The sequence below is a fragment of the Hemicordylus capensis genome, chromosome 2, assembly GCF_027244095.1.
Source record: "Hemicordylus capensis ecotype Gifberg chromosome 2, rHemCap1.1.pri, whole genome shotgun sequence".
NCBI lineage: Eukaryota > Metazoa > Chordata > Lepidosauria > Squamata > Cordylidae > Hemicordylus > Hemicordylus capensis.
In genome coordinates this window covers 117,482,501-117,495,433 of record NC_069658.1, presented here as the reverse complement: position 1 = coordinate 117,495,433, position 12,933 = coordinate 117,482,501, and the positions used below count along the sequence as shown (strand labels likewise).

At 39.0% G+C, this 12,933-nt stretch overlaps 1 protein-coding gene across 15 annotated transcripts in view; it reads left to right on the top strand.

Moving 5' to 3' along the window:
* NFIB (nuclear factor I B) overlaps positions 1–12,933 on the top strand; it is a 313,063-nt gene that overhangs the window by 297,069 nt on the left and 3,061 nt on the right. For all 15 annotated transcript variants that reach the window (XM_053298137.1, XM_053298135.1, XM_053298136.1 and 12 more), the window contains one exon: positions 7,815–12,933. This exon is cut by the window's right edge and continues 3,061 nt beyond it. In XM_053298137.1, coding sequence (XP_053154112.1) covers positions 7,815–7,944 — 130 coding nt within the window. In that variant the 3' untranslated portion in view covers positions 7,945–12,933. The remainder of the gene's footprint in view (positions 1–7,814) is intronic.

Below are 12,933 nucleotides of genomic sequence, written 5' to 3'. Positions count from 1 at the left end.
ATGTTATCTTGCCAGATGCAAACAGAACTTCCCCATTGCAATTGATATGCACCCTGCCTATAGCATTTTTGAACTGTTTATAACCATTATGTTGTAATGATCATCATTATGCTGTGTATCTCCATGCCTCCACCAGTGGCCAGAAGCAACATCGTGCAGCGATCTGGAGGTTAACAATGTGGTAATGATTATTTGCATGCAATCTGATCATCCAAAAGGGGATGAAGTAGAATTTGGAAATTAGCAGATAACAAGATCAAAAGGCTTCAAGGGAGAAGGCATTTGGAAAGAGGCACCATATATTGGTGTTCCTGTGCTAGACACCTCTAAATCAAGATGGGGAAGCTGGAATATTTGGTTGCAAAGGGTAACATAGATATAGTGGGCACAACAGAAGCCTGGTGGACTGGAGAGAATCAGTAGAATACAGTTTATAGAAAGGGCAGGGAGAAGCGCATTGGGGGCGGGGTGGCTCTGTGTCAAAGAGGGTATAGAACTGAAAAAACTTGGAAACCAGAATCCTTCACAGTATAATTGTGAGTCGTACTATATTTATCTGAATCCAAGACTAGGTTTTTTCCAAGTTATTTGATGTTAGAAATCATGGTGTCATATTAAATTCAGAGTCCTCTTCCTTTGGGGTAAATATAGTTATAACCTGTATTTAACCACTGTTTTTAAAGAGGTTTATCTTAAATTCAGTCATATCTTGCATTTGTAAATTCATGTTTAGGTAATGACAGAGAGGCTAAATTTCTAGACATGCTAAATGGCTGTGCCTTAGAACAATTGATTGCTGAACAAACCAGAGAGAAGGCAACTTTGGACTTAATCCTGAGTGGTGCCCAGGACCCAGAGGTGCACCTAGGTAATTTTGGAGCCTGGACCTAAAGGCCTTTGGAGGCCCCCTTGCTACAAGTTAAGCATCGTTTCTTAACATGTAGGTTCTTGAGGGCACAGACCACACCACCCAGGACAGACCATAGAGGATTGGGGGGGAGGGGTGTGGAGGCCCTGGACTTCAGCCCCAAAGTCCAGGGGTAAGAGCACCTCTGCCATGACCTGGTGCGAGATGTCAGACTTGCATAACAATTGGGTAGCAGTGACCATATTGTGATCCAATTCAGCTTATATGCGAGAGGTGCATTGCCAAGGAAGTCCAATGCAGATGCACTTCAGAAGAAGAAACTTGTCAAAAATTAGGGGACTGGTAAAACATGAAGATAAAAGGGATAGTCAGGTGGGTGAAATCACTCCAGAAAGCATGGAACAAAGAATCGTCAGTAAACTTGAGTCATGGGATAAGGGGGCAGGTTCATGAGTGGTTGGGTAACTGGTTGAAGGATAGGAAAGAGAGGTTAGGAATAAATTGACAGTTTTCACAAAGGAGGGAAGTAAGTTTTGGAGTCCCCCAGGGATCTTTACTGGGACCAATGCTCTTTAATTTGTTTATAAATGATCTAGAAGTTGGAGTAAGCAGTGAAGTGGCCAAATTTGCATATGACACTAAACTAGTTAGGATAGTCAAATCCAAAACAGATTGTGAGGAGCTTCAAAAGGATCTCTCCAAATTGGGTGAGTGGGTGATAAAATGGCAAATGTGGTTCATTGTAAGCAAGTATAAAGTGATGCCTATAGGAGCAAAAAACCTTAATTTCACCTATATGCTGAAGGGATCTGAGCTGCTGGTGATTTACCAGGAGAGAAATCTTGGGGTCATGGTGGACAGCTTGTTGAAAGTGTTGACTTAGGGGCTTAGACAAATTAATGGAGGACGGGTCTATCAATGGCTACTAGTCTGGTGGCTGTGGGCAGCTTCTGAAGCACGATGCCTTGAATACCAGTTGCAAGGAAGCAATAGCAATAGAGAAGGCCTGCTCTCACCTCTTGCTTGTGGACTTTCCAAACACATCTTGTGGGCCACTGTGTGAAACAGAATGCTGGAATAGATAGGCCTTGGGCCTGATCCAGCTGGGCTGTTCTTATATCCCCTTTTGGGGTAAATATGGTAATTCCAAGCCTAAATAATTATTTATTACCAGGGACATATTTTCTCACTCTTGATAAAAATGCTGATGGTAATTTTGGGTTGGAAAAAAATCGAGGAGGCACATAAAAGAAAGTGTTGTACAAAATATGGCTTCAGTTACACCCACACAGACTGCGTACATCAATGTTCAGGTCATAACAAAGAGACCACATTTCTAGATGCTCAGTAAATGACTGTGCCTTAAAACAGTTCATCATTGAACCAATCAAAGGGAAGTGAGCCTGACTTAATTCTAAGTCACACCCAGGACTTATTGCAAGATGTTGAACTAACAGGGAACAGTGATGATAGTGGAATCAGATCTTCCATTTGCAGTATACAGGCTGCTGAATAAATTGCCAAGAAGGTTCAAGATGGACACATTTACCTCCAAAAAGGGTAATGGATAGGTTGAATGGTTATATACCATTTTTCAACAAAAGTTCTCAAAGTGGTTCTCATAGATATAAATAAATAAATAAGATGGATCCCTGTCCCCAAAGGGCTCACAATCTAAAAAAGAAACATAAGATAGACACCAGCAACAGCCACCGGAAGGATGCTGTGCTGTGGATGGATGGGGCCAGTTGCTCTTCCCCTACTAAATAAAGAGAATCACCACTTTTAAAAGGTCCCTCTTTGTTCAGTTCTCAAACATGAGAGTACTGATAGAAGGGAAGGTGAAAGGGAAAGTCAAGAGTTCTCTGTGTGACATATATCATTTAAAACCACAATAATAGAGGCTCAACTAGAATGTATACCACAAAGAAGGAAATATACAACCAATATGGATGGAGAATGCCAGTATGGCTAATGAACAGAGTCAAGGAAGCTATAAAAGTCAAGAAGGCTTCTTTCAGAAAATGGAAGTCTTGTTCAAAAGAGATTAAAAAAGGATCACAAATTTTGACAAAATATAAAATTGGGTTGGTTCGGATGAGATGTCCTGACACAAATAAGTCTAGGATTGTGCTGACAGTATTCGTGCCCTGATATCACCTCTCACATCAGCCCCCTCACATGATTAAGGGACACCCCACAAACATGCTGGGATGCCTCCAGTGTCGTCCAGGTACAACTCCATTCTTATTGCGTGTGTGGGTGGACATCTCATCCAAACTGGCCGTAATAAAAGATCGGAGGGGGTGAGTGGGTGCTCTTCAAATCAAAGAAAACAATAAAGACTTTTTAAAATACATCGGAAGCAGGAAACATGCCAGGGAGGCAGTTGGACTGTTAGATGACAAGGAAATCAAAGGGATGCTTAAGGAGGATATGGAGATTGCAAAAAGCTGAATGAATTGTTTGCATATTGTTTTCATGACAAATTATATATGGCAGATATGCATGCCCAAACTGACCTTCTCAGTAGAGGGTCAAACTAAATCTAATAGAGGGGAAGAGATGATGTTTTATGGTGTATTGGGAAATTAAAAAAAATAACAAATCACTGGGTCTAAAGAACATTAATTCAAGAGTTCTTAACTCAAATGTGAAATTGCTAGCTGTCTCACAAAAATGTTGTGGTTTTTTTTAAAAAGCCATGTTTCTAAAAAACAAAAAAGCTGTGAGCCAAATGACTGGAGAGTAGCCACTGATAAAAAGACATCCAGGAAGTTGCAAGCTAGTTAGCTTATGTGTTCCAGTATAAATTGCTATAAAGCATAATAAAAGCTAAAATTATTAAGCATTTAGAAGAACAACCCTTATTGAAGGAGAATCAGCAAGGCTTCACAAAAGTAAGTCCTGTCTCACTAACTTTTTAGAATTCTTTTAGAGTGTCATTAGGCATGTAGATAGAGGTGGTCCAGTTGACACTGTATACCTGAACTTTCAAAAAACTTTTGACAAAGTTCCTCACCAAGGATGTTATAGGATAAAAGGACAGATCCTTTTATGGATTGGTAACTGGTTAAAGAACAGTAGAAAGGAATACCTGGAAAATTTTAAGCATGGTGGGAAGAAAGAAGTGTAGCTTCCCCAAAATCTGTCTTGGGATTTCTTTTTAATGTCTTCATAAAGGAATTAGGGGTAAGCAGCAAGATGGTCAAGTTTTCAAATGGAACCAAACTCTTTAGGGTTGTGAAAGTCAAAACAGATCGTGAAGAGCTCCAGAAGGATCTCTCCAAAGTGGGAGAATGAAAAACAAAATGGGAAATGCAGTTCAGTGGCTGGCATCCTGACTAAATTACTCAACAGAAGTCCCATCGAAATTAATAGGACAAGTTAGTTATGACTAGCTTAGCCTATTATTTCAATGGGACTTCAGTTGAATAATTTAGCCAGGTTGTCTGCCACGGGGTAAAAATGTGAAGTAACGTACATTAGTGCAAATAAACAAACAAATCCAAATTCCATGCTAGGGATCATTAGCAAAGGGAACAGAAATAAAATTACTAATATCTTTATATTAGGGGTGTGTGCAGAACAATTTATTGCGGTTCGGTTCAAATCCAAGCTGAACTGCCAGTCAGCAATCTGGGCCCATCAGACCAACCACCGGTTCAGTTTGATCAGACCGGTTCGACTCGGTTTGAAGGCTGTGCTTGTAAAGGGGGATCCGGTGAGGATTGCCCTTTACAAGCAAAGGCGTGGGGAAATCTTTAAAAAGGCTTCTAAAGAGCCTTACCAGTCTGGTGGTGGCTATACCGCCGATCCTAGAAGGCCCCTGGCACTCCCCAACAGCCTAACGGCACGGCACAACTCTGACATTGATTGGCCTCCGTGCACACGCAGAGGCATACATACTGCCTCTGATTCAGTCCACGATCGAACCATTGAACCAGTTTGTTCATACCCCTACTCTATATAAATCTGTGGTGCTGCACATTTGGAATACTGGTTGACATCCTGACTAATTAAGTTTTAACACTTCTGAGGGTTGCAGATGCAAGATGAGAATGCTCGCACAATCCCCCTGGTACTCCTGAGTGAGCACAGTTGTGCCAGAGCCTTTTGAGTCTGGAGTGCTCCCCGAACTCCAGAATTCAAAAGCAGAAACACATCACTGACCATCATCAATATGCTTCCACTCTTGCAGAGCCCTTTCAGAGTGTGGGGAGTGCTCTAGAGTCGAAAGGCTCTTGCACATCTGTGCTCACGCAAGGGGATGAGGGGAGGGCTCCCATTGCACCCCTGCAGCCCCTAGAAACTAGATCAGCCACTGTGTACAATTTGGTTCACCCCATCTCTGACAGATATTGTAGAACTGGAAAAGATGCAGAAAAGGGTGAGCTAAATTATCGGGGCTAGAGCACCTTCTTTACAAGGAAAGGTTACAGTGTTTGGAGCCTTTTAGTTCAGAAAAAAAAGGCAACTAGGGAAATATGACAGGGTTATAAAATTATGCATGCATGGTGTGAAAATGCATAGAGAGACATTTTCCTGCCTCTTTCACAGCATTAGAACCAGGGATCATCCAATGAAAGAAAGGAGATTTGGGGTGAACAAAAGGAAGCACTTCTTCACACAGCACATGATTGAGTGATGTAATTCATTGCCACAGGATGTGGTGATGTCCGCTAACTTAGATGACTTTAAAAGGGGACAAACATATTCATGGCAGGCAAGTCCATCAATGGCTACTAGACTTGATAGCTATATGATACCTCCAGGTTCAGAGGCAATTTGCCTCTGAACACCAAACGCAGGGAGAGTGAATATGCTTTCTTCTCCTGCTTGTGAGCTTCTCAGAGGCATGTAATTGATCACTGTGGGAAACAGAATGTTGAAGTAGATACAATGATAGGTCTTTGATCTGATCCAGGAGGATTCTTCTTGTGTTCTTAAGCATGATAAGCTACCTTAAATATGAAGGTGGGGCAGGAATCACTTGCCATGGGGAAGCTGCATCTTCATAGCAAATGCTCTTGTCTGTAGACTATTGTAGCAAAAACAATGATGCATTTAATGAAGTAGTCTTGAACCTACCACTTGTTTGTTATTCCTTAAGCTGCCTCAGAATCTTAACCTAGGATGCTGATTTTGTTTAGTCGATACATTTATATGTTCAGCTTATCCTGTTCTGAATTTTTAAAAGCCTGATTTTCTAAAGGGTTACCCTCCCTCCTATACCATATCTTAAAGTGTAAATGTGATACTAGCAGATCAGGCCTATGTAGTATAACTCTCAATTTAATGAACATACAGGTGAAACTCGGAAAATTAGAATATCATGCAAAAGTCCATTAATTTCAGTAATGCAAATTAAAAGGTGAAACTGATATATGAGACAGACGCATTACATGCAAAGCGAGATAAGTCAAGCCTTAATTTGTTATAATTGTGATGATCATGGCGTACAGCTCATGAAAACCCCAAATCCACAATCTCAGAAAATTAGAATATTACATGGAACCAAGAAGACAAGGATTGAAGAATAGAACAATATCGGACCTCTGAAAAGTATAAGCATGTATATGTATTCAGTACTCGGTTTGGGCCCCTTTTGCAGCAATTACTGCCTCAATGCGGCGTGGCATGGATGCTATCAGCCTGTGGCACTGATGAGGTATTATGGAAGACCAGGATGCTTCATTAGCGGCCTTCAGCAATTCTGCATTGTTTGGTCTCATGTCTCTTATCCTTCTCTTGGCAATGCCCCATAGATTCTCTATGGGGTCAGGTCAGGCGAGTTTGCTGGCCAATCAAGCACAGTACACTGTATACTTTTCAGAGGTCCGATATTGTTCTATTCTTCAATCCTTGTCTTCTTGGTTCCATGTAATATTCTAATTTTCTGAGATTGTGGATTTGGGGTTTTCATGAGCTGTACGCCATGATCATCACAATTATAACAAATTAAGGCTTGACTTATCTCGCTTTGCATGTAATGCGTCTGTCTCATATATCAGTTTCACCTTTTAATTTGCATTACTGAAATTAATGGACTTTTGCACGATATTCTAATTTTCCGAGTTTCACCTGTACTGGTGGAACATAGTGTTAATGTATAAGATTTATCGTTCCCTGATGATTCATAAGCAATATTGACGAATGTATATCATGGTACATTTTTAACACAATCACAATTTTAACACAATCAAAATATAAGATAGGAGGTTTCAGAGGTTTAGATAAACATCTGAATTAGATTTGTTTGTCATGCTCCAACAACAATCCTATTGGTTATTTAAATAATTTATTTTCATTTAACATTCTACCTCCTTAAAAAAACAAAAACAAAAAACTCCTCCTCCTGCATACAAGCACCAGATGTAACAGTTGTCAGAAATACTGATTATTTATTTATTTTAAAAATTCTTCTTTGTCTAGTACACATTATGATTGGCCTTAAAGAAAATTAAATATCAGATACATTCACCATAGTACTCCTAAAAAGCAACAAACGGAGGTGGATTAAGATGGCCATGTTTTTTTCACTTAGACATACTTGGGTATTTGCTTAGTCCTGGCCTTCCAATACAGTAGGCAAATAATTAAATATTAAGCTCTCTGCTAGTTATGCTGGCATAACATCCTGCATGGGAAGAGAACATGATTTGGTGAGGCTACTCTGGTGCTGCACTGGATATACCCTATCCTGACCACTTATTTGCTGGCAGAGCTACTCTTATGGCAGGATTGCTAAAGTGATTACAGTCACACTCGTTGCATTTATGAACAAATTGAAGTTTACCTGTAAAATTAGAAGCGTTGATATCCTGTTAGAAAGATGCTTGTTAAAGTATGGGGTTGGGTGGCTTTCAAATGTTTGTTCTTGTTTAGGTTGCTGCTGCTACAACTTCTTAATTTTTTATTCTGATCTTTTCTTTTTTCTCAACAGTCCTGGTACCTGGGCTAGCTTGGTCCCTTTTCAAGTATCAAACAGGACATCAATCCTGCCCACAAATGTCCAAAATTATGGTTTGAACCTAATTGGAGAGCCTTTCCTTCAAGCAGAAACAAGCAACTGAGGGAGATCGAAACTGAACAAAATACTATACAAGAAAGGAAGACGGGACAAAAAAAAAAAAAAAAAACCTGAAGAAAGAAGAAACATAGACCAGCAATTGCAGCACTTACAATCACTAATTCCCTTAAGATTGAAACTGTAATGTAAAAAATAAATAAATGGGGGGGGGAGGTTGATATATTTCACTGATGAGTAGAAAGATGCTCCTCCTACGTAGCCTTTGTTCAATGAAGTCCACTGGGAAATAGATGTTCTGTCTCTGACAATATATTTTAACTGACTTTCTAGATGCCTTAATATTTGCATGATAAGCTAGTTTATTGGTTTAGTATTCTTGTTGTTTACGCATGGGATCACTATTCCTAGTTAGCTCTCAAAACAAAGGCTAGGAGGCATCAACAGGGCTGCAGGGAATGATGGCCATGAGCCAGCTTTTCTCAGCACTCTGATTTCTAAAAGTTTTTGGTGTTTTTTTTTTAAGAAAAAACAACAGCAATGTAGCCTTTAGTTACCAGTCCAAATTTATTTAACTTTGGTCCTTAACCCAGCCTTCTCCTCATGTGTTACCCAGTTTGGAATTTTCAGGAAGTCATTGAAATAAGCAGGCATTGTATAGATTCAATGCCTCAGTTAGGTTTAAAAAAGTATTATCTTCTCATATGACAGTATAAACAAAAAGAGAAAGACTAAAAAAATTTCCCCCACTAAGGAAAACACTTAGAGGCAAGTGCAATTTAAAAAGTATATCTAAAGGGGATCATTGTTATAAGTCCTTCAGCCCTTGGACTCTAAATTGAGGGGATTTAAAAGAAGAAGAAGAATTTTTAAAGTATTTGGAACTAATTAATTTCCCCCTCAGTTTTGAAGGGGGGGCATTAAAAGGCATTACTTAAATCAAGACAAATCATGTACTTGAGAAGAAGAAATTAATTGAAACACAGCACTTATGTTGATTTAGCTTCTGCCTCTTTTGAGTTATTTTATTTATTTAAAGTTACTGGTTGAATCAAGAACCTGTAGAAAATATGAAAGGTTCTATAAAACCTACATAACAGAGACAGAAAGAGGCAAATCCATGTCACAGAGGCAAAGCTTACAGTTTACAAACTGGGAAATGCCAGACTGTTGTGGGGGCGGGCGGGGTGGGTGAAATATATTTTTTAAAAAATGCACTCTTTTAAAAAGCCTAATGACAGGGTGCTGAAACTTGCATGGTGCTCTCAGAATTTAGCCTTGTTTGACAGATTTCTTGTATTGACAGTAACGTGCATGGGCGGATACATTTTGCCTCTATGTCTCTATAAAAAATTAATTAAAACTACTCTATCCAGTAATCCTAATTTGCACGAAGTTATAATGTCCACATAACGTGCCTTGCCTTGAAATCTAAAAAGTGACATCACTACACTTGTTTTGCTGCATTTATTATCATTTTAAATCTTTACCATTTTTATGACAAAATATTTTGTACTCCAGATGGGAAAACAACAAAAAAAAGTGACATCATGGATTTTTTAAACAGTTATAAATTTATCTCACATTTATAAAGCATATCATGGCTGTGTATAGTTGCCGCTTAAAAATTGTAATCGACCAGCAATATTTTCAGTATTTTGGTGTTTTTTCTATTAATCTTTCATGTTTTTCATCTTCCAATTAATATTGGGGGGAGGGGGTTCAAATTTATACGAATTATGCAATACCAAGTTTTGCCTATGTAGGTAGTGCTTTTAGCTGTATTGGTTATTATAGGTAAGTACACAGGTTTAAAAGAAAAGATTAATGTATGCTTTTTGTTTGTTTGTTTTAATTGACCAAAGTGGGTACTGCTATTTTTGCAGTGTGATGAGGTCCTTTTGTGTACTGAAAGATGGACAGGGGATTTTTTTTTATACATACATATATCTATATATTCTGGGGTGGGTGGGGAGGATTTTTAACACTTGACAGTGTAGCTGTGAAGCAGTGCACCCTTGGCCAGGTGAGGGCTACAAAGCGACACTCTTCTGCCTACTGTGATAAAAAATCTCAAAAAGGTGTCCTCTTTTTAACTTTCCACTGGGGTGCAAGCTGAACTCATTTCTGGTTTAAAAATAATAGTGGTAAAAAATAATGATAATAATAATATAAAATAAATGATACTAATGAATTCTGTTGGAGGCAGATTTGACTTGAGGAAAATGTTATTCTCTTTTCCATGTTGAGACCCACAGAGAGCAATAATAGCCTTACAAATGTTTCAAAGATATCTGTAGGCATATTTTGAGGTTCCAAAAAATAAAATAAAAATCTAATGCACACAATACCAGTACAACTTTTGTTCCCTAAAGGCAGTTTATCGGGCTACATTTTGTATTTGATACCCAGTACAAAAAATATGCATTTAAAATGTCACGAGGAAGGGCATGTACATGCACATATACATGTTCTCCATTTCAAAGCTTGTTGCAAATATAGAAAACAACCAGCTCGGCCTGTTTGGAAACCTGAGAAGCTTCTTCCTCCAAATGTCGCTACCTGTAGGGATGAAGCGCTGGCTCCCCTCTCACCATTTCTTGCCCTCTTAGGCCCCGTGTCTCCAATATACAGGGCCTCCTTGCCACCGGAGCAAGGAGCTCCCCTTTTCTAGTTGCTAGGGAAGACTGGCAGCTTAATGCCACATGAAAACCCCTCACCTCCTTCAGCCAGCATCAGTGATGATAAGATGACCTGTTCTCTCTGGACAAGGAGCTGCTGCTATTAACACAGAGGATTTCTCTCTGCAGGGATTGTAAGAGTGCAATTAGTGAACCAGTAGTTCCAGTCTAGGCTTCCTTGTCTGTAGGGATAGTTATGAGAGGATTCTAAAGAGGCAGAGCTGGCACCCCCTGTGGCCAGCTGTAAAACTGTAGCCAGTCCTCAGTTCCCATGGAAGTGATAAGACAGGAGTGGGCCTTACTTCACAGTGTGTTATAAAAAGAAAGTAATAGCTTGTTGCTGATGTTAATATTCTGTGTGGGAGAGAAGATTATGATTGCACCAGCCAGCTCTTCCCTCTCAGCATGCCTGAGGTTTATACATTGTGCATTATGTTTGTCCAGGGCTTTGCATATACACCTGAAACATGCAACCTGTACAATCCTGTGCCTTGTGGTGTATAGATTATGTGATTCAGCCCTATGTACAGTGGAAATCTATGTACACGTAGTCCCCTATGCAAACTTATTGTGTAGATGTCAGATGCACCAGGGGTGGGAGACAGGCCAGTGTGATCACAGCTCCTCCACCCCCACCCAAACAAGTTTGTACAGGGGTAATAATTTGTACAATATGTGTGCTGTTCACAACTGGCATGGTATGCATCTGTTTTGTGCTTGGGTATCTATATAATATGAAATATGAGAAGCTGCCCAAATATTGAGAGAGGGAGCCAAACTTTCAAATTGGCAGATGTACACTGGCAGGGAATTTCACCCACTATAATAAAGTTATAGAGAAATAGTCTTCATTTCAAAAACGTTTATCGTTTATCTGTATTTCCACATAGCAGGTTACTCTGAATGGTTCAACCTGAGCCAAGTTGGATGCCAGCTTTAATTTTCCTTTAAATATAAAACTATTAGAAGCAAAGTTCTTTTTTTATTGTTAAATTTATACCCCGCCTTTCATTAAGAAAATCCCAAGGCGGCTCACAATAAAATTTAAAAACAAGATTATGAAAAAGACACATTAAAATACTGAGCTAAAAATATTAAAAACATAAGTTGTAATTGTTTAGTGCAGTGCAACTTTTCCATGAGAATATGAAGACTGAAGCTTAGTTTGTGTTACTTCCTAATGCAGAAATAGATATGTGCATAAAGGCTGTGGATTATGATATAGTAGTATTTCAATTCAAATAGTCCTTCATGGGGGAAAAGATGAAAGCCTATGGGTCTATCCTAGTGAGGCCCTTTAAGTGCTCTGAATAAGTATACACATGAATAATGGTTTCTCACTTTTTTTCTCCCTTGTACTTCATCAGAAGCCATTTTTGAAACTGATCCAAATTTCGAAAGCCACTTGATAAGCAACCCATAGGACTGCCATTAAAATGAAAAGATGGCTTGCAAGTCCCACTTCACATTCAGAGCTCACTGTGGCCTTTTGAGTTAAAAGAGACACCTGTACCAATTTCCACTTGAGCCACTGCTGATAGCGAGTGCTTTTTGAATCATTTTTAAAATGGTGATAAACATGACAGTGGCAGCTGCTAGAACCTGGTCTTTCTCAAAAGCACCCTGGTCCTGAGTTCTGATTTTGGGACTTGCAAGTTTGAAGCTGCACCAGTAGTATGTTTTCTAAGAGAGTTCAATTGCCTAATGGCAATTACAAGATGGAAGGAAGGGTTTTAAAAAATATATCTATATATATCTATATATATACGGTTTGTATTTAGCGAAACCAAGATTAAAACCAACTATATGTTGGCTCTTTTTTTTTGAGCCCCATTGTAAGTGAATTAATTCACTATATATATGGCTGTTGGGAATAACTGAAATGTAAGAGCAGACCTCATTGACAATCCCTTAGTCTATGGCCCAATAAAATAATTATGTAATGTTCTTTCAGCTCATCACTTAATACAGGTATGGACTATGTGGTTAAATCTGGCTGGAGAACTGCAGTTGTTTAGCTAGTAAGTATGATGTTTCTTAAACTTGGAGTAGTGCAGCAAGATGAAGCAAAGATGAGTACAGGTTTAAAGTGCAATAGTTTACATGATATTGATCCCTAAACAGTGAAGAATCTCAATGGAATTTTTCCATATAATTCTGACTATTGTATAATTGGATTAGGTTTATAAAAATAAGGAGACCCTTATTTTAAAAGGCTAACTTGCTCTTTGAGAACTTATTTTTTCATTGAATTGTTTACTTTTCCAGGCCATCATCCTGACAACACTTATGTTCAAGTTAAGTGATCTCAGGACAGTGGCCTCTGTGGGTTTCATCTGCCTTCCTCTGTTAAT